This window comes from Vigna unguiculata, chromosome 8 (assembly GCF_004118075.2).
Source record: "Vigna unguiculata cultivar IT97K-499-35 chromosome 8, ASM411807v1, whole genome shotgun sequence".
In the NCBI taxonomy this organism is placed as follows: domain Eukaryota; kingdom Viridiplantae; phylum Streptophyta; class Magnoliopsida; order Fabales; family Fabaceae; genus Vigna; species Vigna unguiculata.
The window spans coordinates 5,302,523-5,328,285 of record NC_040286.1 but is presented as its reverse complement, the minus strand read 5'-3'; the positions used below and the strand labels follow the sequence as shown (position 1 = coordinate 5,328,285).

At 37.8% G+C, this 25,763-nt stretch overlaps 2 protein-coding genes across 2 annotated transcripts; both read left to right on the top strand.

Moving 5' to 3' along the window:
* The first annotated feature begins 11,756 nt into the window (after window positions 1–11,756).
* LOC114194286 lies at window positions 11,757–13,707 on the top strand. Its single transcript, XM_028084413.1, has 5 exons — window positions 11,757–11,813; window positions 12,529–12,699; window positions 12,778–13,118; window positions 13,203–13,284; window positions 13,330–13,707. The coding sequence occupies exons 1-5, from the start codon at window positions 11,757–11,759 to the stop codon at window positions 13,705–13,707; spliced, it is 1,029 nt and encodes a 342-aa protein (XP_027940214.1).
* Window positions 13,708–13,710: 3 nt separating this feature from the next.
* Window positions 13,711–14,496, top strand: LOC114194285. The gene is made up of 3 exons (XM_028084412.1): window positions 13,711–13,764; window positions 13,861–13,983; window positions 14,080–14,496. Exons 1-3 carry the CDS (start codon window positions 13,711–13,713, stop codon window positions 14,494–14,496), a joined length of 594 nt encoding a protein of 197 aa, XP_027940213.1.
* Window positions 14,497–25,763: the final 11,267 nt, after the last annotated feature.

Here is a 25,763-nt window from a genome sequence, read left to right as displayed (position 1 = left end):
GGCTATCAGTTACCTGAAGAAGTATGGTCTGGAAATGAGGTAAACCTTTCACATCTGAAAGTTTTTGGTTGTGCTTCATATATTTTGTTGAACTCTAATAGTAGAGATAAATTGGACCCTAAGGCAAAGCGATGCTATTTCATTGGCTATGGATCTGACATGTATGGCTACAGGTTTTGGGATGACCAAAACAAAAAAATTATCAGAAGTAGAAATGTTACTTTTAATGAAAACATGTTCTATAAGGACAGAACTGCAGAATTTGCAAATGCAAATAAAAAGCCAGAGCAGGTATCATTAGAAGAAATTTCAGAAAGTGATGTAGCCAACAGAAGGCAGAATACAGAAGTAGAGCCTGAGTCAGAGCCCGAGTCAAAGTTTGGGTCAGAACCTGAACAGATAATTGAGTCAGTAACTCCTGAATTACCGACTAGAAGGTCTAGTAGAACAATTATAGCACCACAAAGGTACTCCCCTTCATTGCATTACTTGTTGTTGACTGATGCTGGTGAGCCAGAGCATTTTGCTGAGGCTATGCAGGGAGGTGAATCTATTAAGTGGGAGCTAGCAATGGAAGATGAGATAAAGTCTCTTCAGAAGAATAAGACATGGTCTTTAACCAAGCTTCCAGAAGGAAAGAAGGTTTTGCAAAACAGGTGGGTCTATCGGTTAAAAGAAGAACCAGATGGCAGCAAACGATATAAGGCTAGACTCGTAGTGAAAGGGTTCCAACAGAGACAAGGAATTGACTTCACAGAAATTTTCTCTCCTGTTGTCAAGATGACTACCATCAGAGTTATCTTGAGTATAGTAGCTGCAGAAAATCTTCATCTGGAGCAGTTAGATGTGAGAACTGCATTCCTACATGGAGATCTTGAGGAAGAAATCTTTATGGCACAACCAAAAGGTTTTGAAGTACAAGGCAAAGAGAATCTTGTATGCAAGCTTCATAAAAGTTTGTATGGGTTGAAACAAGCACCGCGACAATGGTATAAGAAGTTTAATGAGTTTATGAGAAACTCAGGATTTCACAGATGTGAAGAAGATCATTGTTGTTACGTGAAGAAACATGTTGATAGTTATATCATTCTTGCCTTGTATGTTGATGACATGTTGATTGCTGGTACTAATATGGCAGAAATTGACAGGTTGAAGAAACAATTGTCAGAAAATTTTGAAATGAAGGATCTTGGTCCAGCCAAGCAAATTCTTGGTATGAGAATTTCCAGGGATAGATCTAAAGGTATTCTAAATTTATCTCAGGAAAAATATATAGAAAAATTGCTTAGCAGGTTCAATGTTGGAAATGCTAAAACCAGGAATACACCTTTGGGAACTCACTTAAAGTTCTCAAAAAGGCAATCTTCTCAGACAGAGGAAGAAGAAAATCACATGTCTAAAGTGCCATATGCATCTGCAGTAGGGAGCTTGATGTATGCTATGGTTTGCACCAGACCTGATATAGCACATGTAGTGGGAGTTGTGAGCAGGTTTCTATCCAATCCCGGAAAGGAGCATTGGGAAGGCGTGAAGTGGATATTGAGATATTTGAAGGGCACTTCAAAGATGCATTTGTCCTTTAAAAGAAGTAATCTCACTTTACAGGGGTTTTCTGATGCAGATTTGGGAGGTGATTTGGATGGTAGAAAGAGCACAACAGGTTATATTTTTACATTGGGTGGCACAGCTATCAGTTGGAAGTCCAAACTTCAAGGAAGAGTCTCCCTTTCAACCACTGAAGCTGAATATATAGCTATCTCAGAAACAGCAAAAGAGATGATATGGTTGAAGAATCTTCTAAAAGAATTAGGAAAAGGGCAAGATGAACCTTCATTGTTCAATGATAGTCAAAAGTGCCATTTGTCTTGCTAAAAATCCAATTCTTCACTCCAGATGCAAACACATTGAATTGAAGTATCATTTTATCAGAAACTTGATAAATGATGGAGATTTGATTTTGTTGAAGATTCCAGGTGCAGAGAATCCAGCTGATATGTTGACCAAGACTGTACAACAACTAAGTTGAGACTTTGCATTGCCTCGACTGGCCTTCGAGAAAATTGATGATGAAGGCACTACACTAGGTGGTAATGTAAATCAAACCCCAAGTGGGAGAATTGTTAGAATTATGGTGCTTGATTTAGTCCCACATCGCTTAGAATAGTGAGATGTTGTTCTCTATTTTACTATATAAGAGACTCTATGTAAAGCTTTAAGATACACCAGAAATACAAATACTTCCTAGTGTAGTCGTGGACGTAGGCATACACATTGTACGCCGAACCACGTTAAATTCTCTGTGTCTATTTTTCTCTCCTTTATTCTTTCCTTTATTGTCTTGTTCCTAACATAATAAACATACAACAACACCAACGCCTGATTCACAAAAAACTTGAATCTTTAGTCTTTCCACTTTCTCAAAGGTTCAATAAGTAATCACGTGACCATTTCACGCATTTCGTGGTACTCAATTTTGACATATTGTACTGTCCAATTTTATTGTTTTACTACTTTAACTTTTAAAAAACAGTTTAAAGCAGTTAATTGAATTGCAAACGTAAGGGTTCAATTTTTTTAATTGAACTTCAAAATAGTACAATTCAATTTTTGTTAAAATAGTTTAGTTTTTCTAGTACAATGTAGTATGGATAGTCCATAGTTCAGTACCATTAAAACCCAGCCCTAGTGTCTTGTATCATCGGGTTCATGGGTGATTGTGAGTATGGTTTTCCTTTCATTGTTTTCAGTGTGTCTATTGTGGGGGTTGAGTGTTTTCTTGTTTGTGGATTGGGTTCATATGTCACAATACTTGTCACACATATGTGGGAAGTCATGTGCGAATAAGTAGGGCGCTGCAAAGACATTTTGTACAAGTTTTCGAAAACTTGAAAAATTACACACACCATGTTAAATGTACTTAAAATGGACCATAATAATTACATTGAAATGCTTATGAACCCAACTAATGAATTGGCTTCACTGGTGTCCAAACAAAATACCATAACACCTGTCACACATACGTGGGAAGTCCTGTGTAAATAAGTGGAGAGTTGCGGTGGACTTTTTATACAAGTCGAAAACTTGGAAAATTATACACACCCACTTAAATTAACTTGTTATTGCCAATAGTAATTACATTAAACTTCTTATGAACCCAAACTTATGAAATGCCTTGACTCTAGTTCCATACTAATGGCACAACAATTGTCACACATATGTGGTAAGCATTTGTCACACAAACTAAGTCATTACAATTTCATTCCCATACACCAAAAAGGCCACAACACTTGTCATACATGTGTGGGAAGCCCTGTGCAAATAAATTGGGAGATGCGATTGTAAAACAATTAAGAATCTTTAATATTTAAGATTTTCACACAATAAAATATAATAGAGCACTAACATTGATCCATAATAGATCATGTAAATATACGTTCTTCAATTTGTGCTGTAATTTTTGTGTGTTATCCAACCACTGTTTCTCAATCTATCTCTTTGCCTTTCTTTTCTCTTCTCACACGTTCGTGATGGGTTACTATGAAAAGAACCTTATGGCCAGAGATATAACCCCAATCCCTTTTATAAACCAACGTCCCTTAAGTTGGTTTTTATTTTATCTTTATTTTATTTTATTATCACTTCCCATAATAATAACCAATAGGTCTTTAAATTTTATTAAATCATAATTGGATCCATCATAATATTTCAAATTAGTCACATAATAGAATTAATTTGTCAATTAATTCTAACATTCTCCCACTTGACTCATATAATGTCATAACATTATGTGATTTAATACATAAACATAACATGCATTAAAAGACCTTACATAAATTGGTTCTATCGTTATTCATAATTAAAGATATAGAAATAATAAGAGTCATGGCGATCACACATCATTCGGTCGATATGATCCCTTCCATGTACTATTGTATCATCCACATTTCTCCTTAATATGACCTTAAAACGAGAAGTTCATAATGGGTTCAAACACAATGTCATTTTTCCAAAATAATAACATAACATAGTTTGTTTTCTTCATCATAATTTGCATGCAGAAACATAAAGAAGAAAACACAGATTTCATAAACTTATACATTAGGGAGTTCAGAGTGTCACATATTAATAACATGAACAATCAACATTTAACATTCACTAGTAGACATAATGCACATATTATTTACATGGCCAACATACAATTTAGGCGATAACCCTTTTGTCAAAGGGTCAACAATCACAAAATTTGTGCTAATATGTTCTATTGACACTCTACATTTCTAAACTTCTTCTTTAACGACAAAGTATTTCAACTCCATATGCTTATCACCTTTGGAATACTTGTCATTTTTAGAAAAGAAGACTGTTGCAGAATTATCACAATAAATTTTCAGCAGCTTGGAAATACTATCGACTACTCCAAGACCTGAAATAAAGTTCCACAACCAATTAGCCTGAACAGTGGCCTCAAAGCATGCCACAAATTCAGCTTCCATGGTGGATGCAGCAATGGCAGACTGCTTCCCACTTATCCATGAAATTGCTCCTCTGGCTACAAGATGCACATAACCAAATGTAGACTTTTTTGTATCCACACAACCGGCAAAGTCTAAATCTGTATAACCTATCACTTCAAGGTGATAAGATTTTCTATAAGTAAGCATGTGATTCTTTGTTCCTTCTAGGTATCTTAAAACTTTCTTTGCAGCTTTCCAATGCTCAAGTCTTGGATTACTTTGGTATCTACCAAGCATACCAACTACAAAGCTCATATATGGTCTCGTACATGTTTGAGCATACATCAAACTCCCAACAACAGATGCATAAGGGATATTTTCCATTTGTTTCCCTTCCAAATCATTCTTTGGATATTGCATGAGACTAAACTTGTCTCCTTTTTGTATTGGAACAGGAGATGCTGAACATTTATCCATTCTGAATCTCTCTAAAACTTTATTAATATATACTTTTTGAGACAAACCTAACAGTCATTGTGATCTATCACGAAATATTTCTATTCCTATCACATAATATGCTTCACCCATATCTTTCATTCCAAGGTTATTAGAGAGAAACTTCTTAGTCTCACTTAGTAGACCAAGATCATTAGTCGCAAGCAAGATATCATCAACATACATAATCAGAAATATAAACTTACTCCCACTGACCTTTAGATATATACACTGATCAACAGTGTTTTACTTAAATCCAAAGGACATAATAGTATCATTGAACTTAAGATACAATTGTCGAGAAGCTTGCTTAAGTCCATATATTGATCTCTCAAAATTTACGCACCATGTGTTCCTTTCCTTCTTCAGTAGACCCCATCGACCGGTCCATATAAACATCCTCTTCTAAATCTCCATTCAAAAAAGCAGTTTTAACATCCATTTAATGCAACTCAAGATCATATGAACTACTAATGTCATGATAATTCTAGAAGAATCTTTCTTAAAAACAAGTGAAAATGTTTCCTTATAGTCAATGCCATCTTTCTGAGTAAAACCTTTAGCAACAAGTCGGGCTTTGTAATGTTCGATATTGCCTTGAAAGTCACGCTTAGTCTTAAAGACCCATTTACATCAAACTCTTTTGCATCCTTCTAACAATTCCACAAAGTCCCATACGTCATTATGTGTCATTGATTTAAGCTCATCTTTCATGGCATCTAACCACTTATCAGAATTATCACCATTTCTTAATACTATTTCTTGTGGTTATTCTACTACCAGTTTGTTGTTAACCTCAAGATCATTAATTTGTTGTTGTTCTTGATTGTTGTGAGCTTCTACAACACGTGGAACAATAACTCTTGATAAATAAGTACTAGCTATAGGAAGTTGTACTCTAACTTCCTTAATCTCCACATTTCGTGAAGCTTCACTCCTACTGGTTTCACCATTCTCAATGAACCGAGCATTTCCAGTTTCAACGATTCTCGTACTATGGGTAGGACAGTAAAATATATACTCTTTTGATTTTTCTGGAAAACCAATGAAATATCCACTAATTATTCTTTCATCCAGTTTTTTTTCTTACGGGATTGTATACTCTTACTTCTGCCTAACAACCCCAAAAATACAGGTGTCTCAAACTGGGTTTCTTACTCGTCCACAACTCAAAAGGAGTCTTTTGAACAACTTTACTAGGAACCTTGTTCAATAAATACATGATAGTCTTTAAAGCATACATCCATAATGATATAGGTAAACATGAATTACTTAACATACTCCTAACCATATCTTCCATAATACTCACCAACTCTATCAAACCTTACGACTTTCACCTTTATGTCTAATTGCCTTTCCACTTCATTTATATAAACTTCTAAGGCATTCACTGATAGAGATTTCTCATGTAGTAGATAGACATATCCATAATGCGAAAAATCATCAATAAAGGTGATGAAGTACTTCTCTTTATTGAAAGAATTTACATCAAACGGACCATATATATCAGTGTGTATGATTTCAAGAAGCTGAGTGCTTCTTGTAGCTCCTTTCTTTGTGTGTTTTGTTTGTTTGCCTTTAATACAATTCACACACACATTCAAATCAGTAAAATCCAAATCCTAAAGGATTTCATTCTTTACTAATCTTTGTATTCTTTCTTTGAAAATATGTTTCAAACGCTTACGCCACAAATAAGCAGATCGTTCATCCATTAAACTACATTTAGTGACAACATTGTGATGCAAGGTCATAAGAATTTCATCATATAAATTATCCAAATTCAATTTATATAAAACATCATAAAGTGTACTAGATCCAACCATAAAAGTAAACTGAAACAACAATTTCCAAACTTAAAAGAGTATCCAGCAACATCAAGCTTAGACATAAAAATAAATTTCTAGTGCTACTAGGTACATAAAAATTATCCATAAGGTATAAGTGATATCCAGTGTCGAGGATTAGATGATAAGTCCCGACAGCTTCCACTGGAAGCTTCTCTTTATTGCCCATGAAGACAAACTTTTCACTTGGGTTTATGGTTCGGGTTGAAAGAAATCTCTGCATCACAATAGAAACATGAGTCATACATCCAGAATTAATATACCATGTATTATGGGGAACTTCAGTTAAGTTTGATTCAAAACATACGTAAGCATTATGTTCACCGTTCTTTTTGAACCAAGCTCTACGCTTTATGCAATCCTTCTAGAAATGTCCAAACTTCCGCAAAAATGAAATTTGTCATTTTTCTTCTGAATTTTCGCTGAGGACTCATCAACCTTTAGTGGTCATTTACCCTTTCCATGTTTCTTAGTAAATTTCTTTCCAGCTCTTTGATTCTTCACATATTGAATAAAGTGGCTTCCTAAGTTCTTCAGTCGGGTCTCCTCCTGAACTAGCATATTGTGCAATTCATGCACATTCCACTTGTCTTTCATGGTGTTGTAGTTCATCTGGAACGAACCCACATCAGACGGTAATGAGTTCAGAATGAACTACATGAGAAAACATTCATTGACTACCATTCCTAGAGATTTAAGTCTTGCTGCGATATTTGTCATCTTGATCACATGCTCGTGCATAGTATACGGACTGTAAAAATTCATGATGGTCAACGTACTCATCAATGCCCAACGGGAGACTTATCAGCAGTTTGAGAACACTCTTCCACAAATTTCATAAATTATTTTGCGTTATTGATTTTGGGGATAACTGACTTAATATTGCTTGCTATGCTCATTCTCATAAACATTAAGTTAAGTCTATTTGACCTTTCCCAAGCTTTGTAATGGGCTTTCTCTTCATTGCTACTGATGTAAGACCTGAAAAAATTAAATAATTATTTAATAAATGCGGGTAGTAGGAGCTTTTATGGCATTTAATGTGAATTGTTATAATGTGAAAAAGTACTAGTTCAAATGGTGAAAGTACTTAATTATGTGAGATGACTTGGGTTCAAGTCCTATGTGTGCCAATTGCATGTTATTTTAATATGAGTATTATTGTAATGTTATGTTTGAATATGATTAGTGATAATGTAATCCTCAAATTATAAGAATTATTAAAAAACATGAATGATTGAATTGGTTGTGCACTTGCTTTGTGATTAAATGGTTGTGGGTTCAAACCTTGCTAAGAACGAATTTAACTTTCTTTTTGCCAAAATTTCTTTTGGCATGGAGATGAAAAGTCAAGGTAACCCTAGCTGCCAAGGGAGGTAGCCTAGTGGGCTGGGAGACAACCAAATAATGGTTCTTGATTAGCCATTAACATGGAACTTAATGGAATTTTCGGTTTTGGAGTTAATTGCACTTAATTTGGGTAGTAACTTAGAGAGACAAGAGAATTGGAGGAGAAAGGAGGACTGCATTTTCATGGGAGAAGTGGGCAAAGCTTTTCCAGAGGTTTAGAGCCATTTTTACAGAAAGAGTTGAGAGCTATTGGTGGGAGGTCAATGGAGACCATTAGAAATCAAGCAAGAAGTGCGAATTCTCATTGGAGCAAGGATTTCCAGGTAATGGGAGCTGCTTTCGAATGTTTTAAGTCATATCTAATGTATTGTGTCTTGTATGAACCAAATTGCATGAACTCCCTCTCTAATTATGCTGTTTTTTGCAAAGTCTAGGTTTTCGCCCAAAAACTGCCTAGCGGGCACGAATGTGCTGCTAGGCGACACATCAAAATCGACCCAGGTTTTGGGTTCTGCTATGAACCGCCTGGCGACGATGAACTACCGCCAGGTGGCGTGATGCAGTTCTAGGCTGTTTGTTGTGCTTTAGTGTAGGAGTCATTGCGACTTTTGGAATTGATAGGTGTATATCGTGTTTGATGAATAATTATGTAAGTTGTACAATTGAAATGTATGATAAAGCTTTGTGGCAAGGATGTGAGGATAATTATTGATCGAGGTTAATTGGGAATTGATCACAACGTCTAGTTGTTAATTCCTCACAACAATAATTTATGAAATTGTTGGGATATTCGTAGGTATTAAGCCTAGTGGAATGGTGAGACAGGAATGAGAGAGTTCAAGAATCCATTTACGCATAAAGGGGGGAAAACAGAGAAATGCCCAGGGTTTGTTACGTCGCTTGGTAGCACGTCGTTTTCCGTCAGGCGATAGCTGGAAGTTTTCCAACTTTGTGTTTTGATGTTGCAAAGGCCGAGAGTGATAAAATGTGATAAACTGAGTGGACGAAAATATTAAACTTAGACCGTGATAAGTTGGAATTGTCATAATGAAAAAGTGAGGAAAGTGTGTTTGTAGTATAAGTAGGTGAGAGTTGCTATGAACTTGGTATTGAGAACAGAATAAAGGATAATGATAGTGGGCATTGAGATTTAGGGTGCTAAACAAGATGGAGTTTTTGTTGGATATAGATTTATAACCTTCTAAAGATTTCAATCTAGTAGGGCAATATATCAATCACAAATTTGTGTAGTTTTGGGAGTGGAAAAATAGTGAATGAAAGGCTTGGCATTATTTCAATAGTGAAGTAGCATGTGATCTAAATTTTTAGTTACTGGATTGGTGGTGTTATTCCCTAAGATTGATGGAGATATTAGGTAATGATAGAGTACTTGGTAAAAATCATAGGGATTGAAAAAGGGGACTTGCAATCGTTAAGGATAGGCACTTGAACCATATGAGAGTTGCGGATTACCAATAATTTGACCTTGATTGATGAGTGAATATATAGACTTTTGGGAGTGATTTAGACTAAAAGTCAAACTGTTTTTGGGTGCTAAAACCAGTAGAGTTTCACTACTGATATAACCTTTCGTAGCATGGATGTATGCGCTAGGTGATAGGAGCAGCTTGGAGGTTCCTGCAACGCGTGGTGCTTAGCGGTGAGGTGCGCTCCACCAAGCGATAGACCCTGTACAGAAATTTTGCCTGGCGGGGCTTAGGTAGCGCCAAGCAATAGTGATGCAGACTTGGATCAAGAGATTTTGTGCCATGAGCGGGTAGGTTCGTGGATGGTGCTGAACACATGATGATATGAGCGGGGAGGTTCATATCTTGTTACTCTCGTGTGGGGATACGAGCGGATAGGTTCATATGTTCCGTGCTCACAGTTGAGAGATGCTGCGAGCGGGGAGGTTCGTTAGCTGGTGGATCACGTGTGTTGGACTACGGACGAATAGGTCCGTAGAGCAGGACTATGAGCGGGGAGATTTGTAGAGCAGGACTATTAGCGAGGAGGTTCATAGAGGTAGGACCACGAGTGGACAGGTTCGTGTGAGCATTATAAATCTTGAGTCCATGACTAACTATTTGTGTTAATTGAAGGTTGAAAAGCCTTGGGGTATTAAGGTCTTGGCCAAGAACTAATTAGAATAAAATAGTTGGGTGTACTTTTGATATTATGAAATTATATGTTAATTATTTAAGAGCTCACCCTTTCTGTTTGTGTTTATCGATGATCATGTGACTTGTCATACGGGAATAGATGATATTCCAGGTGATGTTGTGGATGCATAGCTGCGGAGAGAGGGATAGTAGGGGATCTTTGATTAGAGACTTTTCCTTATGTATTATTTGCGCGTAGTTGCTATTTTGGAACTTGTAACAACTTTATTACTTTGGTTCTATTTAAATGTTAGCGCACTGAATAATGTTTTAAATTCTCCCACGTTTGGCAATAATAAAATTATGAGGTTTTGTTTTTAAATTCGTATTTTATTTACTTTATTTAAGTAATTTCCAGTAGGGACGTTACAACTGACATTCATAATAGTAGCTGACTTTTCAACTTGAAAAGCTAAATCAAGATCCAACACACCTAAGTGAAATTGGACTTGTTCACTCCAGTCAAGGAAATTCAACCCATTAAAGACTGGAATAAACGTAGTGTGCGAATGTAAAGATACCGGAGCAAAGACTGCAATTAACACATGTCTAACATTAATGCTTTGAGTCATAAAACTAAACATAAATAGAGATTCAGACATAAACAATCATTCTATGCATACTAATGTTCTCCTTTGGGAGATCAACTAATACACAAACATAAACATAATGATGCTAATCATATTATAACATTATTGATAATTAAAATATGCATCAACTAGAATCACCTACTACCTTTGGGTATATAAATAAAACTAGTGACGCATACTATATATATATATATATATATATATATATATATATATATATATATATATATATATATATATATATATATATATATATTTAATTGCTATTAACCATACATAGCATTTTCATAATTTTAATTCAAATAAAATGGATGCCTTAAAAATGTAATTTGTAAGGCCCAAATTTCCTGCCCTAAAGCTTTAAGGGTTGCCCTTAAGCTATTGGGCCTTAGGGCTGGCCCAAAAGATAAAGCCACCCGAGTCTAACCTAATTCCACACTTTTCAGATTTCTTCTACCTTGTTGCTTAGAGCCGCAGCCGCACTCTCTCCGTTAGGTTTCCGCTGTGTTGACAGTCTGCCTCCCGTTTGGTCATTCTTAGCTCACGAAAGTGCTCTCAGACTCATAGTTTCCTTCCTTGGCCTGTTTTCCGTAAGTTGTTGTTAGGGTTCCGAAATGACCCATTCTCACACTGTTTTCCAGCTTCGAGTCCGTTCCTAGAAGCTGTTTGTCCTCTACAGTTTGGGTGTCGAGGTTTTCAGCTAGCTTGTCCAGGTACGGGAAGCTAGAACCTCACTGTTAATGTGTTTGTAAACTGTTTTGCGGTACATTTTTATGATTCTTGAACTTGTATGTTGTTGAGATTGCTTGCGGTTGTTGGTGTTGTTGTTGGTATGTGTAAAATACGACTGTTACAGGCATGGCAGTGGCGGTGACTGTTAAACTCGCCCAGGCGAGCACATCTCGCCCAGGCGAGGTGAGCAGAGGTTCGCCCAAACCTTCTCGCGCAAATGGTCGCCTAGGCGACTCGCTCAATTTCGAGCAAGCGAGCGTCTCGCCTAGGCGAGGCAAGTCTCGCCTAAGCGAGAACGTGCGGAGGCCCCTGTTCCAGATTCGCGAACTCTCGCCTAGGCGGAGAGGACTCGCCTGAGCGAGAGACTCTCGCCTGGGCGAGGCTCCTCAGCCTGAGCGACGATTTGAGCGAGAATGCGTTCAGTTTGGGGTTTTCATGTCTTTTGGTGGTTGAACTGTGTTCTATTGTACTATTATGTGATGGTATGGGGGGAAATGAGTATGCATGTTGGGAGGAGATTATATGTTGAGGGGGATTATGAATTTGGCATGATCTCTACATCAATTGTATATGATAAGTTGGTTACATATGTATGTGCGTGTGGTCACAAACTTGGCATGAGCAATAATGAATCTTGGTGGTTGGAAAACCTTTGGTATGGTTGGTATGAGGAGAAACACTTTACTCATGATCGGGAATAAGGAGTTGGTAATGATTCAACATATGAGAAATGGAGATTTGTTATGGGTTTTGGTTTGAAATCTTATGTGCAACTTATGTATAAATTCTTGGTTGTTTATGTATGCTGGTCCGCTTAGCTTTCTTTGTGTCTTCTGAGTGTTCTTAGTTAAATTCTGGTCTTTATCGAGCCTAACCAAGTGATTTTTCTGTGTGCCAGTGGACTATGGCACCTTCTCGTAGGACTTCGCAATCATCCCAGGGAGACGTACATGATATCGCCAGAGCCATAAAGGCGATGGTAGTGGCTATGGCGCAGCAGAGTGCTGCGATGATGCAGCAGCATGAGACATCCATTCAGCGACAGGCGGCGTCGCTTGAGCAGCAGCAAGCAGTGATGCAGCAGATGGAGGCTGCGAGGGTAGCTGCCGAGGATGCTCATCGGCAGCATATGGAGGCCCTCCGCCAGCTGGAGGAGAACAGGGCAGTTGCCCATGTGTTTGGCCCTGAACCACGACCTGCAGTCAAGGAGTGGAGCTTAAAGGATTTTTTGAAGCACCACCCAGCGAAGTTTGATGGGAAGACCAGTCCTGACGTCGCAGACCAATGGCTGAAGGACCTGAAGCGCATTTATGATGCGAAGATGTGTCCTGCGGAGAACAGGTTGGCGTTCTTTGTGTACATGCTCACAGGGGAGGCAGAGCATTGGTGGATCAGCACCAAATCCATCCTGGAGGAGAGGGATGACCTAGTGACATGGGAAACTTTCAGAGAGAGATTTCTCTCAGAGTACTTCCCAGACAGCATCCGGTACGCCAAGGAGGTGGAGTTCCTCCAATTGACCCAGGGAGGGAAGACTGTGACTGAGTATGCTGAGAGGTTCAAGCACCTCAGCCGCTTCTATACACAGCCACTTGACGAGGAGTGGAGATGTCGTAAGTTCGAGAACGGCCTTCGCGGTGATATCTGCTTGATGGTAGCCCCCTTGTCCATCAAGGATTTTGCCGCTCTGGTGGAGAAGGCCAGGGTGATGGAGAAGATAAAACGCGAGGTGGAAGGCCAGCGCCCACAGCAGCCACAGCCGCCTCAGAGGATCGGTGGACCGTCTGGGTCCAAGCCCAGGCATGAGGAGCGGAGGAGACCATATGACAGACCCCACCATCAGCCTCAGGGGTCTAGGAGCTTTTCCCCACCGCAGGGCCGAGTTCAGTGCTACATTTGTGGAGGCCCTCACCTGAGGAGTGCTTGTCCACGCATGGAGGGTTACCGCAGGTGCAACAACTGTGGCAAGGAAGGCCACTTTGGGAAGGATTATCCCACCCTTGCTAGGGCAGCAGCACGCCCTCCAGTTCAGACTCCCCATCAGCATCAGAGGAGGGATAGAGGCAACAGGCCTTAGGCGATGGGCAGAGTCTATGCCATGACCAGAGTAGAGGCCACAGGTTTAGGTAACCTTGTTATGGGTTATTGTGTGATTTCTGGGATGAGATGTTGTGTGTTGTATGATTCTAGAGCGACACACTCCTTTGTGTCAATTGCTTGTGTGGAGCAGTTGGGTCTGTCGGTGCGCGAGCTGCAGTGTGAGCTTGTTGTGTCTACCCCAGCATCGGGTTTGGTCAGGACGTCGTCCTTATGTCCTAGGTGTCCAGTAGAGGTAGAGGGACGCAGGTACAAAGTAAATCTAATCTGCCTACCTCTACAGGAGTTGGAGGTGATCTTAGGGATGGATTGGCTCTCTGCCAATCACATTCTGATAGATTGTCGGGAGAAGAGGTTGTTGTTTCCCGGCTCAGATGAGTTTGAGTCAGTGTCTCCGCAGGGGGTGGCACGAGAGATTCAGAGTGGCGCACAGTGCTTCATAATCTTCGCTCGTATGGAGGTGGGAGAGAGAAAGATAACATCAATAATACCGGTTGTGCAGGATTTTGAGGATGTGTTCCCAGAGGAAGTGTCAGGGTTACCTCCCCGCAGAGAGGTAGAGTTCTCGATCGATCTAGTGCCGGGGACATGTCCAGTATCGATGGCTCCCTACCGCATGGCTCCAGCGGAGCTGGCTGAACTTAAGAAACAGATAGAGGAACTGATGGCGAAACAGTTTATCCGACCCAGTACTTCGTCTTGGGGAGCGCCAGTGCTGTTAGTAAAGAAGAAGGATGGGAGTTCACGACTGTGTTTGGACTACAGATAGTTGAAAAAAATGACGATCAAGAATAAGTACCCTCTTCCAAGAATCGACGACTTGATGGATCAGCTACATGGATCAACAGTATTCTCGAATATTGATCTGCGGTCAGGATACCACAACATATTGGTGAAGGACGATGATGTATAAAAGACGGCCTTCAGGTCCAGATATGGTCACTATGAGTATGTGGTTAAAGTACCTCACAGTGGAAGTACCACCCAAAGCTCTTGAGGATAGTAAGGTGGAGGAACGCCGAGGAAAAGTCGTCAGTCTTGTTAAAGTCATTTGGGATCGGAGGATAGGTGACTCAACTTGGGAATTAGAGGAGGACATGAGGAAATCACACCCACACCTTTTTACCTGGTAAGTTTTCATTTTCGAGGTCGAAAATTTTTGTTGTCGGGGAGAATGTAAGGCCCAGATTTCCTGCCCTAAAGCTTTAAGGGCTGCCCTTGAGCTATTGGGCCTTAGGGCTGGCCCAAAAGATAAAGCCACCCGAGTCTAACCTAATTCCACACTTTTCAGATTTCTTCTACCTCGGTGCTTAGAGTCGCAGCCGCACTCTCTTCGTTAGGGTTCCGTTGTGTTGACAGTCCGCCTCCCGTTTGGTCGTTCTTAGCTCACGTAAGTGCTCTCAGACTCGTAGTTTCCTTCCTTGGCCTGTTTTTCGTAAGTTGTTGTTAAGGTTCCGAAATGACCCATTCTCACACTGTTTTCCAACTTCGAGTCCGTTCCTAGAAGTTGTTTGTCCTCCACAGTTTGGGTGTCGAGGTTTTCAGCTAGCTTGTCTAGGTACGGAAAGCAAGAACCTCGCTATTAATGTGTTTGTAAACTATTTTGCGGTACATTTTTATGATTCTTGAACTTGTATGCTGTTGAGATTGCTTGCGGTGGTTGGTGTTGTTGTTGGTATGTGCAAAATACGACTGTTACAGGCATGGCAGTGGCGGTGACCGTTAAACTCGCCCAGGCGAGCACGTCTCGCCCAGGCGAGGTGAGCAGAGGTTCGCCCAGACCTTCTCGCGCAAATGGTCGCCTAGGCGACTCGCTCAATTTCGAGCAAGCGAGCGTCTCGCCCAGGCGAGGCAAGTCTCGCCTAAGCGAGAACGTGCGGAGGCCCCTGTTCCAGATTCACGAACTCTCGCCTAGGCGGAGAGGACTCGCCTGAGCGAGAGACTCTCGCCTGGGCGAGGCTCCTCAGCCTGAGCGACAGTTTGAGGTTTTCATGTCTTTTGGTGGTTGAACTGTGTTCTATTGTACTATTATGTGATGGTATGGGGGGAAATGAGTATGCATGTTGGGAGGAGATTATATGTGGGGGGGATTATGAATTTGGCATGATCTCTACATCAATTGTATATGATAAGTTGGTTACATATGTATGTGCGTGTGGTCACAAACTTGGCATGAGCAATAATGAATCTTGGTGGTTGGTAAACCTTTGGTATGGTTGGTATGAGGAGAAACACTTTACTCATGATCGGGAATAAGGAGTTGGTAATGATTCAACATATGAGAAATGGAGATTTGTTATGGGTTTTGGTTTGAAATCTTATGTGCAACTTATGTATAAATTCTTGGTTGTTTATGTATGCTGGTTCGTGTCAATGCATAATTCCTTGGGGTCTCTAGGTGAGACTTTCAGGGTTGCGCTTCAGTAGTCGGGACGTAATTCCATGGCCCCTGTCAGTGGGTGTCCATGGTGGTGCCCCATCTGTATGACTAGGTAAGGATTCAAGGTAAGGTTGCATTCTGATCCTCTAAAGAGTCAGTTAGTCTCACCTAGAGCGGACTGACTCCTGTGTAAGAGTAGTAGGAGGCCTGAAATTCATTAAGGGTTAACCTTGTGGTGAGGGAAAATTGATTCATTGTAACACTTGTAACACATAGCTCGAGGGTGAGTAGCTCGGGGGTGAGCAGAGGTATCCACCACAGGTGTAAGCATCCGCTGAATCCGACCAGGTTATATACGTATCCGGATGAGTTGAGTCGAATCGTAGTGTATTGAATGAAGAGTCATAACATGCTTGGATGTTGTATGAGTGTGGGATGGTGAAAATATATTTGACTGTATGATGAATATGTTGTCGGCTCTAGCTTACCCGTTTTGTTGTATGGTTGTATTGTATGTGGCTACTCTTTCTCGCGATGATCATCAATGTGATTGATGGGAGCAAATGGGCGAGGTTCTCGTGGTCCACAAGGAAATGGCGATTCCGCTGCTTAGCCATCTGGGCTGAAGTTTAATTTTTTCCCGTCATGGTTATTTAGGGCAATGGCCCATGTATTGCCTTATGCTTTACTATTCTATTCTCCTGTTAGACTTTTATCTTGTTCCCTTGGCATCGTGGTGTGCCTAGAACTTGTAGGGGCTGTGTATGAGACCCCAGGACTGCGCTATTGATTTATCCGTGTGTGACGTTTCTTTTAATTTCGATTAATAATTAAATGGGACGTTACATAATTTCATAAAACTCGTCCATTGATTCGGTCAATTAAAATAAATCAACAAACTTATGCATCCATTTAATTAAATACACTTTGTTAATGCACCAAATTATAAACATACATAAGTGCTTTTTGTTTATTTGAAACCTTATGTATTAGTGAAAATAACCATGAATTCAATTCCTTGGAATTGACACTAATATTGATCCATAATAGAGCACTAACATTGATCCATAATAGATCCTGCGAATATATGTTCTTCAATTTATATTGTAATTTTTGTGTACTATCCAATCACCGTTTCTCATTTATCTTTTTGCCTTTCTTTTCTCTTCTCACACATTCTTAATGGGTTACTATGAAAAGAACCTTATGGCCAGAGATAGAACCCCAATCCCTTTTATAAACCAACGTTCATCAAGTCGATTTTTATTTTATCTTTATTTTATTTTATTATCACTTCCCATAATAATAACCAATAGGTCTTTAAATTTTATTAAATCACAATTGGGTCCATCATAATATTTCAAATGAGTCACATAATAGAATTAATTTTTCAGTTAATTCTAACAACGATGGACTTTTTCTACAAGTTTTCGAAAACTTTGAAAATTACACACCTATTTCTTTGAGCTGCATGAAGAAAGATGAAGTTCAAATGAAACTCTTGGAACTAAAAAGGGAGGTGAATTCCATTGCATCACAAGAAGGAGGAGGTATATTTTATATTAGAGACTTGAAGCGGACTGTGGAGGAGGCATGTCTTAGTGACAAAGAGGAAGGGTCTCGAAAAGGAGAAGTTTCTAGTTACAATCTAGTTGATCATTTAGTTTCAGAAATTGGATTGTTATTTTGTGACTGTGGAACCTCAAATAAAGCTAAGGTATGGTTCATAGTCACTTCTAGTTACCAAACATAGATGAGATGTCAAATGAGGCAACCCCTCTTGACTTGAGAAAAAGGATAATAAGTATCATTATCATTGGATAGAAAGACACACTTCAAGGGTGTTGTGTTACATCTCTTTCTATAGTTTCTTTAAAGTTAATGTGCAACTTTTCATAGTGAGTGGGCTAACATCTTTTTTTGTGTTGAACAAAACAAGAAAAAGATCTTTGATTACAATTCCTCTTAAGCACTTAGAGTCAGAAGCTGGTATTTGCTAGGGGCTTTGACACTTTGGCACAAGAAATTTCACACTTGGAGGACTCTACCGTGAATGTTGGAAAACTTTCCGTTGAACAAAGGAAGGAAAAGATTCATAGATACATGAAGAAGAGAAATGAAAGAAACTCTAGCAAGAAAATAAAGGTATTGTATTTGAATAACAACACTAACAAACAAATTTGAAATCTTATATTGTGTCACATGAATTCAAATTATTACATCAAGTCATACACTTCAGAATTCAACTAATGGTGTAGTTTCTTTTCAAAAATTATGTATGCTTGTTGCAAAACTTTGGCAAATAGCAAACCACAAATTAGAGAAAGGTATGAAAAAATGATGACTTTGGAGATAGCCATAGATGAGGAAGTAGCAACCATGAAGAAAATGATGAAGAGGTAGCGAAAAATAACTTTTTTACCAATTAACTTATTCATAACTGAACTTTAGCTTATGTAGAAATTTGTTTTCAATTTTCTTTCTACAAGTGTTCATAAAGGACTTTTTACAAATGGTATGAAAATAGACAAAATTCCCTATGAATTTTGCTTTTCAATTATTTGATGGCCTAATTCCTTGATGTCATATTCCTTCCATTTTTTATTTGCTGATAATTTTGAAAGAAGATGATTTTGTCGATTCCTTAAATATCTTTGCACATATCAAATGGGTGAACTTGACTTAAGTCTTCATGCTCCTAGGTAATCATTTGTTAAATAATTAGTTTAATGCCAAAAGAACTAGTCAATTACTAAAAATATCTTGATTATTTTGTTTGATTTAATGCATAAAGAAGAAAAAACATCTATGTATGACAAGTAGTGTTATACAATTTTGGCCATGGTGGAAACATGTGGCGGTTTTTTGACCTGCTACCATAACAAGGCAATGGCGAAACAGATTTCTCATGGCGGTCCATGGCATTCATCTTTTGCATAGCGGTTGGCGGTGGTGGTACCGGAACGACAATGGTGGAAGAAACTGGGTGGAGAGGAAAGATGACAACTACATGGAGAAAAATAAAAGCAAATTGGGAGAAGGGAATGATAGGAGCGACGCAGAAACCCTAATTGCATCAACCTTATTATTTGTTTTGTGTTTAAAACACAATTAAAAATTGGGCCTGGCCCAACAAAACTTTAAAACTCACCTTACTCTAATACACACAACTTTAGAACACTTTTTCTTTTAGTCTTTTTCAGCTGCAACTTACTACCACCAATAGCTACCGTTGTCGTCACTACTCGCTGGTAACCGCTTTCGTCACCGGCCAAGCCTGTTTTTTTATTTTCAATTTGTTTTCTATTTTTCTTCTTCTACATTTTCACTATAACTATTTTTCAAAAAAAAACTATTTTCACTTAATATTACTTTTGTTAAAATACTCTGTTGGTCCTTGTTTTGGTTTACAAATCTCAAATTGGTCCTCGTATGTTTATTGATCTCAATTTCGTTCTTTTTTTTTTGTAAATCTATATTAAGTAGGCCTAATCGTTAACAATGTTAAAATGATTAACGATTCTTGGTTTTTTAGTGTCTGACGTGTCTTTATATATTATTTTGAGGACTTAATAATGCTTTGCGTGGGGTAATTTAGGAATTTAGGAATTTTAGAATCCCGTCACAATGACCCAAGGCCGTGAAGGTGAAAGTGAGATTGAGGCTTTCAGAGCGTCTTTGTCGTTGATCATGGTTGTGGTTGAGCGAAGGCCGCCAACCCTGAAGTTGAGTGTCAGTTGACTTCGTGAGTGATCATTGGTTGTTTTCGTTGATTAGGTATAGGGTTGTGGGCGTTGTTGGGTTTTGGGTTTTTTGTTGGGATTATGATGTTTTGTTGTTTGGGTATGAGGTTTTATTGCTTTTCTATTGTGTTTTTTAATGTTGCTGTTCCCGTCATTTTTGACATTGAAATTTGTTTAAGTTGTGGTCCCCTATTTGAATACATGGTTCAATGTTGGTATAGATTGTAATATATGACTTACTTTGGGGGCAATATATACAGGTGTAGATATAGAATGTTTGTTGACCATTTTGAAGTGGTGGTTCACTATAGGGGTCACTTTATTAGTAATGAGAAATTGGAATATGATGGGGAAACAATCACTTGGTTTTGTTCCCCTGATACGTGGGGGTATTTTGAGGTTATTGTTGGATTAAAAGAGTTGGGACATGTAGCACTAAAGGAGTTGTGGTACTGTTTAGGAGGTGGGTCTGTCTTAAAAGATAGGTTGGACCTTTTGTGTGATGATAAGAGGGCTATGCATATAGTCAACTTAACAAGGTTAAATGGTGCAGTTCATTTGTACGTGGTACACGAAATGACTATACCTGAGATATTAAACATGATTGAGGGTGCTGGTATAGGGGCGGTTGGTCCTTTTGAGGTTAATGATGTAGATCATTGTGTCAATGAGGGTGATGAGCATGGTGATGGTCTAGGTGAAGTAGTAGCAAAGGATGGGGATGAAGGTAAGGGTGATGTCACAACTGAAGTAGTCTTAGGGAATGGGGATGTTGATGAAGGTGAATGTGAAAATGATGGTTATGATCATGGTAAAGGTGCAAGTGAAGTGTTGGCAAAGGAAGGGGATCAAGGTAAAAGTGATGTTGCAACTAAAGTAGTGTTAGGGGAGAGGGTTGTTGACGAATGTCAGTGTGAAATTCAGGGTGATCACCATGGTGACGGTGTAGGTGAAGATCTAGCAAAAGGGAGGGTATGAAGGTGACAGTGAAGTATTGAATGAGGAAAGTCTAATTGATGTAAACATTAATTGTGATGTACATAGTGATTCATGGGATGGTAATGTGGAATGTGAAGTTGAAAGTGTATCAGCTGGAGAAGGTTGGTACACAAAACAAAAGTAAAGTGGTTTAGATTTTGATGAAGTAAGGAATGATTTGGGATTGTTAAATTTTGAGCGGCATTCAGATGAATTGGTTAGTGGTTCAAACACTGATAAAGTCAATGTTGATATTGGGAGTTATGGGACATTTCCTACCTTTTCAATGCCAAAAAAGATGGAGAAATATAGATAAGAACTTATTTCACAAAGAAACATGAATTCGCGAAAGCAATTCGAACCTATGCATTAGCAAATAGGAAAATTTTGAAATTTGCAAAAAATGATAAGAAGAGGGTTTCAATGAATGTTTGGGAGCAAATGGAAAATGCAAAATGGTATATTTATTGTGGTTATATGGTTGTAGTGAAGTCATGGCAACTAAGAAAAATAATAGATGATCATACTTGTTCTAGAGATTTTAACGTCAAATTAATGAATGCAAAGTGGTTAAGTAAGAAGATGGAGAAGATAGTTAGAGAAAACCCTAATATGAAGGTCATGGACATTCGTGACAAAGTTAGTAGGAAATAGAACGTATGTATCTCTAGAAATATGGTTTTTTGAGCTAAAGTTATAGCTAGAGACCACGTGGATGGGTCATTTTCACAACAGTATAGGAGAATATATGATTATGCACACAAGCTTTTGAGAAAAAAATCCAAGGTCCATAGTAAAGGTAAATGTTGAGAACATTGAAGGTGAAGTCATATTTAAGAGATTTTATGCATGTTTGAAGGCATGCAAAGATAGTTTCACATGTTGTAGACCTTTCATTGGATTGGATGACTGCTTTCTAAAATGCAAGTATGGTGGTGAGTTATTAACAATAGTTGGAAGAGAAGGGAATGAGCATATTCTACCTCTATCATATGTTATTGTAGAATTTGAGAATAAGGACTTGTGGAGATGGTTCTCGAAGCTTTTGATTAATGATCTTGGTAGGGATACAGTTTCTGCATCATGCACTTTTATATCAAACCAACAAAAGGTTATTCCTATAACTTTTGTTGTTTAAATTCAATTAATTTCCACTTTAACATCATGCAGTATAAAAATTTTGACAATATTGTTTTTCATATTTAAACATAAGGTCTTCTACCAGTTATGCAAGAACTTCTCCCTAGAGTTGACCAGAGATTTTGTGTTAGGCACCTGTATGCAAATTTTAGAAAGCAATTCCGCAGAAAAAATCTTAAACGTCTCATGTAGAAGGCTGCAACAGCCACACATTCGTGTTTACATCATGAGGAGATGGCCAAAAATAGATCAAAGGTAACATCTATTAAAGGCTTAGTGTGCCCTAAAATTGTTGACAGACTAAAGCAGGAATCAGGCTTAATAAGACACTAGATACCAAGGTAAATTACCTTTCTTCATGGCAAGCTTGAATTTATTTATGTAGTAGTCATATATTTTTGTTGTTATTGATCACAGGTGGTAAATATTGAAGTTAGGCACGCTTCACAGATTTTGGAACAGTTTGTGGTCAATATTGAAAAAATGGAGTGTACATGCAAGAAATGGAGCATAAGTGGAATTCCTTGTTGCCACACCTGTGCCATGAAATTTTTGAATCTAAATGGAGAAGACTTTATCGCCCATTGGTTTAGGAAGTCAACCTACGAGGAAACGTACAACTCAATTTTTACCCTATCAATGGTCAGCATGTGTGGGAAGTTACAACCTATCCTGATGTCTTGCCCTTGCCCCTAACAAAAATAATAATGCCTAGAAGACCTAAGAAGAAGAAAAGATTAGAACCTTGGGAGTTGAAGAAGGATGAAACTTCATTACGAAAGGGAAGGATTCGCAAAAGATGTGTTGTGTGCAGGGAAATTGGTCACAACAAAACTGTTTGTCCGAAAAAACTTGTGCCACCACAAACTCAATCATCACCTGATCAATCTCAATAACCAGCATCAACCCCACCCACAGATACACAAGTTTGGGCACCCACACAATCTACATCAGCCCCATCAGCATATACACAACCTATGCCACCTACACAATTTACCCATCAATCATCCCACCAAAAGTAACAACACACGTAGTCCTCAACATCAGTCAATCAGTACCAATAATCGGAGGGTCCACATCAACACCCATCAAGCAACCAATTTGTCCCACCAATGAGGAACAAACTCCAGACTAGAAGGGGACATGTTTGGAAGCCCTGAGTAGTTTTAGATCTACGTTTTTGAATATGCTTTGTAGATCTTGTTTCAAACTTTTCTTAATTTAAGACTCATAGGCATATAAACATTTAGGCGTTTGATAGGTAGTCCACTTTCAAGTATTTTGAATCTGCTACAATGTTTCTTATTTTTAAGTACTTGTGCTTTGGCCGTTTGATAGGTCATTTATTTTGGTGTAATGAAGTTTATAATTACTTTGACTAAATATTGTGTGTAGTCAGTGTATATCATATTGGGTGCACTCATTGAATATCATATATCGTGTGAGGAACTTTTGAATTAGGTTGACAAAATTTTGTGTGTAATGATTGAATATCACATATGGTGTGATCAACATTTCAATTAGGTTCACTTAATATCATATACACTTATTCAATATCATATATGTTGTGATGAACTTTTGAAATTGGTTGAACAATTTAGGACATGATTCAACACAATTTATTGAAATAAATCCATGCCAATTTTTTTTTCCAAATATCAAAGTGTTTGTCACAACTGAATAATTGAAATAGTATTGTCTCTCCTAACAAATCACTTTGTAGTATTTCACTCACAAATTAATACATTCCAAAGACAAGGTATTAAGAAATGCTGAAACTTTCTCATTCATTTGGAAACATTACATCAAGTACATTCAAAGAACCTATTCAAAACATATCATGGATTTTTTAGCAACATTGTGAATAGGAATATCTTTAGTACACACAAAAAAGAAACCATTCCAAATAATAATTTCACCCATTTTTCCAAAGTTATAACCGATTTCTCAAAATTTAGTATTTTCCTTTCCACATCCCTTTCTTCCATATTCACCATAGTATCATCACTTTCATCATCATTCTTCATAGTGGGACCATGTGTTTCTTCAATTACATTTTCACTACACCATTTAAAAAAGTTGCAGCCAACCAGTTCTACACTTCCACCCTGTCCAACGAAAAAGCAATACCACCCATTACAAAATTAGGTTTTTGAAAACCAAAATTCAGTTCCATACATCATACCTTGAACTTTGGGCAACCCCAAAATTATCTCCCCATGTTCTTAGTAGTTCAAAGTTCTCGTGATTGCTTTCTCACCACAATAGGAAACGGGTATTACACCTAACCTCCTCACCCCACTCCATGAGAAGAAACACTAAGATTTTTCATCCCCCAACCATTACAAGTGCAGGACGAACAAGAATGAGAAGGAGACATTACTAGACCTCAACAAATCACAACGGAGAAGATGACTTCCACTTCTTTCAAACCCTTACATTCAAATGTTAGGGGCACATACCTCTTCTTAAAAGGGAAACCAACCACGACTGTTTTCAGTGATTTCCACAAGTGAATGACACATAGTAATACACATTACATCTACATCATCACATATAAACATCGTTTGCCAACAGATAACGGAAAGGGCCTATTTAATAGAGATTTACAAAAAATAGGACGAAATTAAGATCAATAAAAATACAAGGACTAATTTAAGATATATGAACCAAAACGAGGACCAACGAAGTATTTTAACTTATTATTTTTGGATTATATCTACACATGTCAATAAATTGAGGACTAAATTGATCTAAAATTTCAAAAAAAAAAACTAATTACAATTTTCACTGAAATCAAAATCATCTCTAAATCTATTTAATATAATAACATTGTACTAGAAGGAAAGGAAAGGATGGGAAGGTTGGGGTTCGATACCTCCTGCTAACAGTTTGGAGAAATAAAATTGGATTACTAGAATTTAGAATATAGAATGAAAGAAGTTACATGTTCAACTCGTTCAACTCTCTGGCTAACTTTTAACTAAACAAGTAACTATTGATAAAACAATATTAATAAGATTATGCACATTTAGGGTGTGTTCACTTGATAAGATGGATTTGGAGGAGAGTGTGAAGATGGATTTGTGAGAATTTGAGTGAATGAATATGTGTGTTTTTTTGAGTAGATTTAGAGGGTAAAGTGAATGGATTTTGAAATGAATTTTGTGAGAGTTAGTGAGTGATTTGAGTGATGTAATAAATAAAATAAAAATTTATAATAAATAAAGTTTGAAGATTAATAAAATACCCTCGATAAAATAATTTTTAGGTTAGTTAAAAATATTAAATTTAAAAACTAATATTTAATAAATTTTAATAAAAATAAATTATATTAAATTATTATTTTTATAATAATTACTATTATTTGAAATTATTATTATTAATTATCATTTATTGTTATATTTAATGACGTTATTATTTATTATATTATTTAACATTATTATTTATTAATATTATTATATACAGATAGAGAACAACTGGTTTACCTGAATTTGGTTTAGCACGTGAATTTATCAGGATGTCATGTGGTAGGTAAATTTGGACCCGGAATATTAAAGTAAAAGTTATATTGAGTCTAGTAAATCTCTTCATTTCAGATGTAAATCTCGTAAATTCTCATACTCACTTCCTCACAAATCATTAAAAACGAACGACTACCATAATTACAAATCCACTCATCTAATTTCATCTCTATAATGAATCCACGAAAACGAACAAACCCTTAATTTATCTCCTGTGGCATGTAAATGTCAAAATAGCATTTGTAGTACAAAGCAATCAACGTCTTATGAG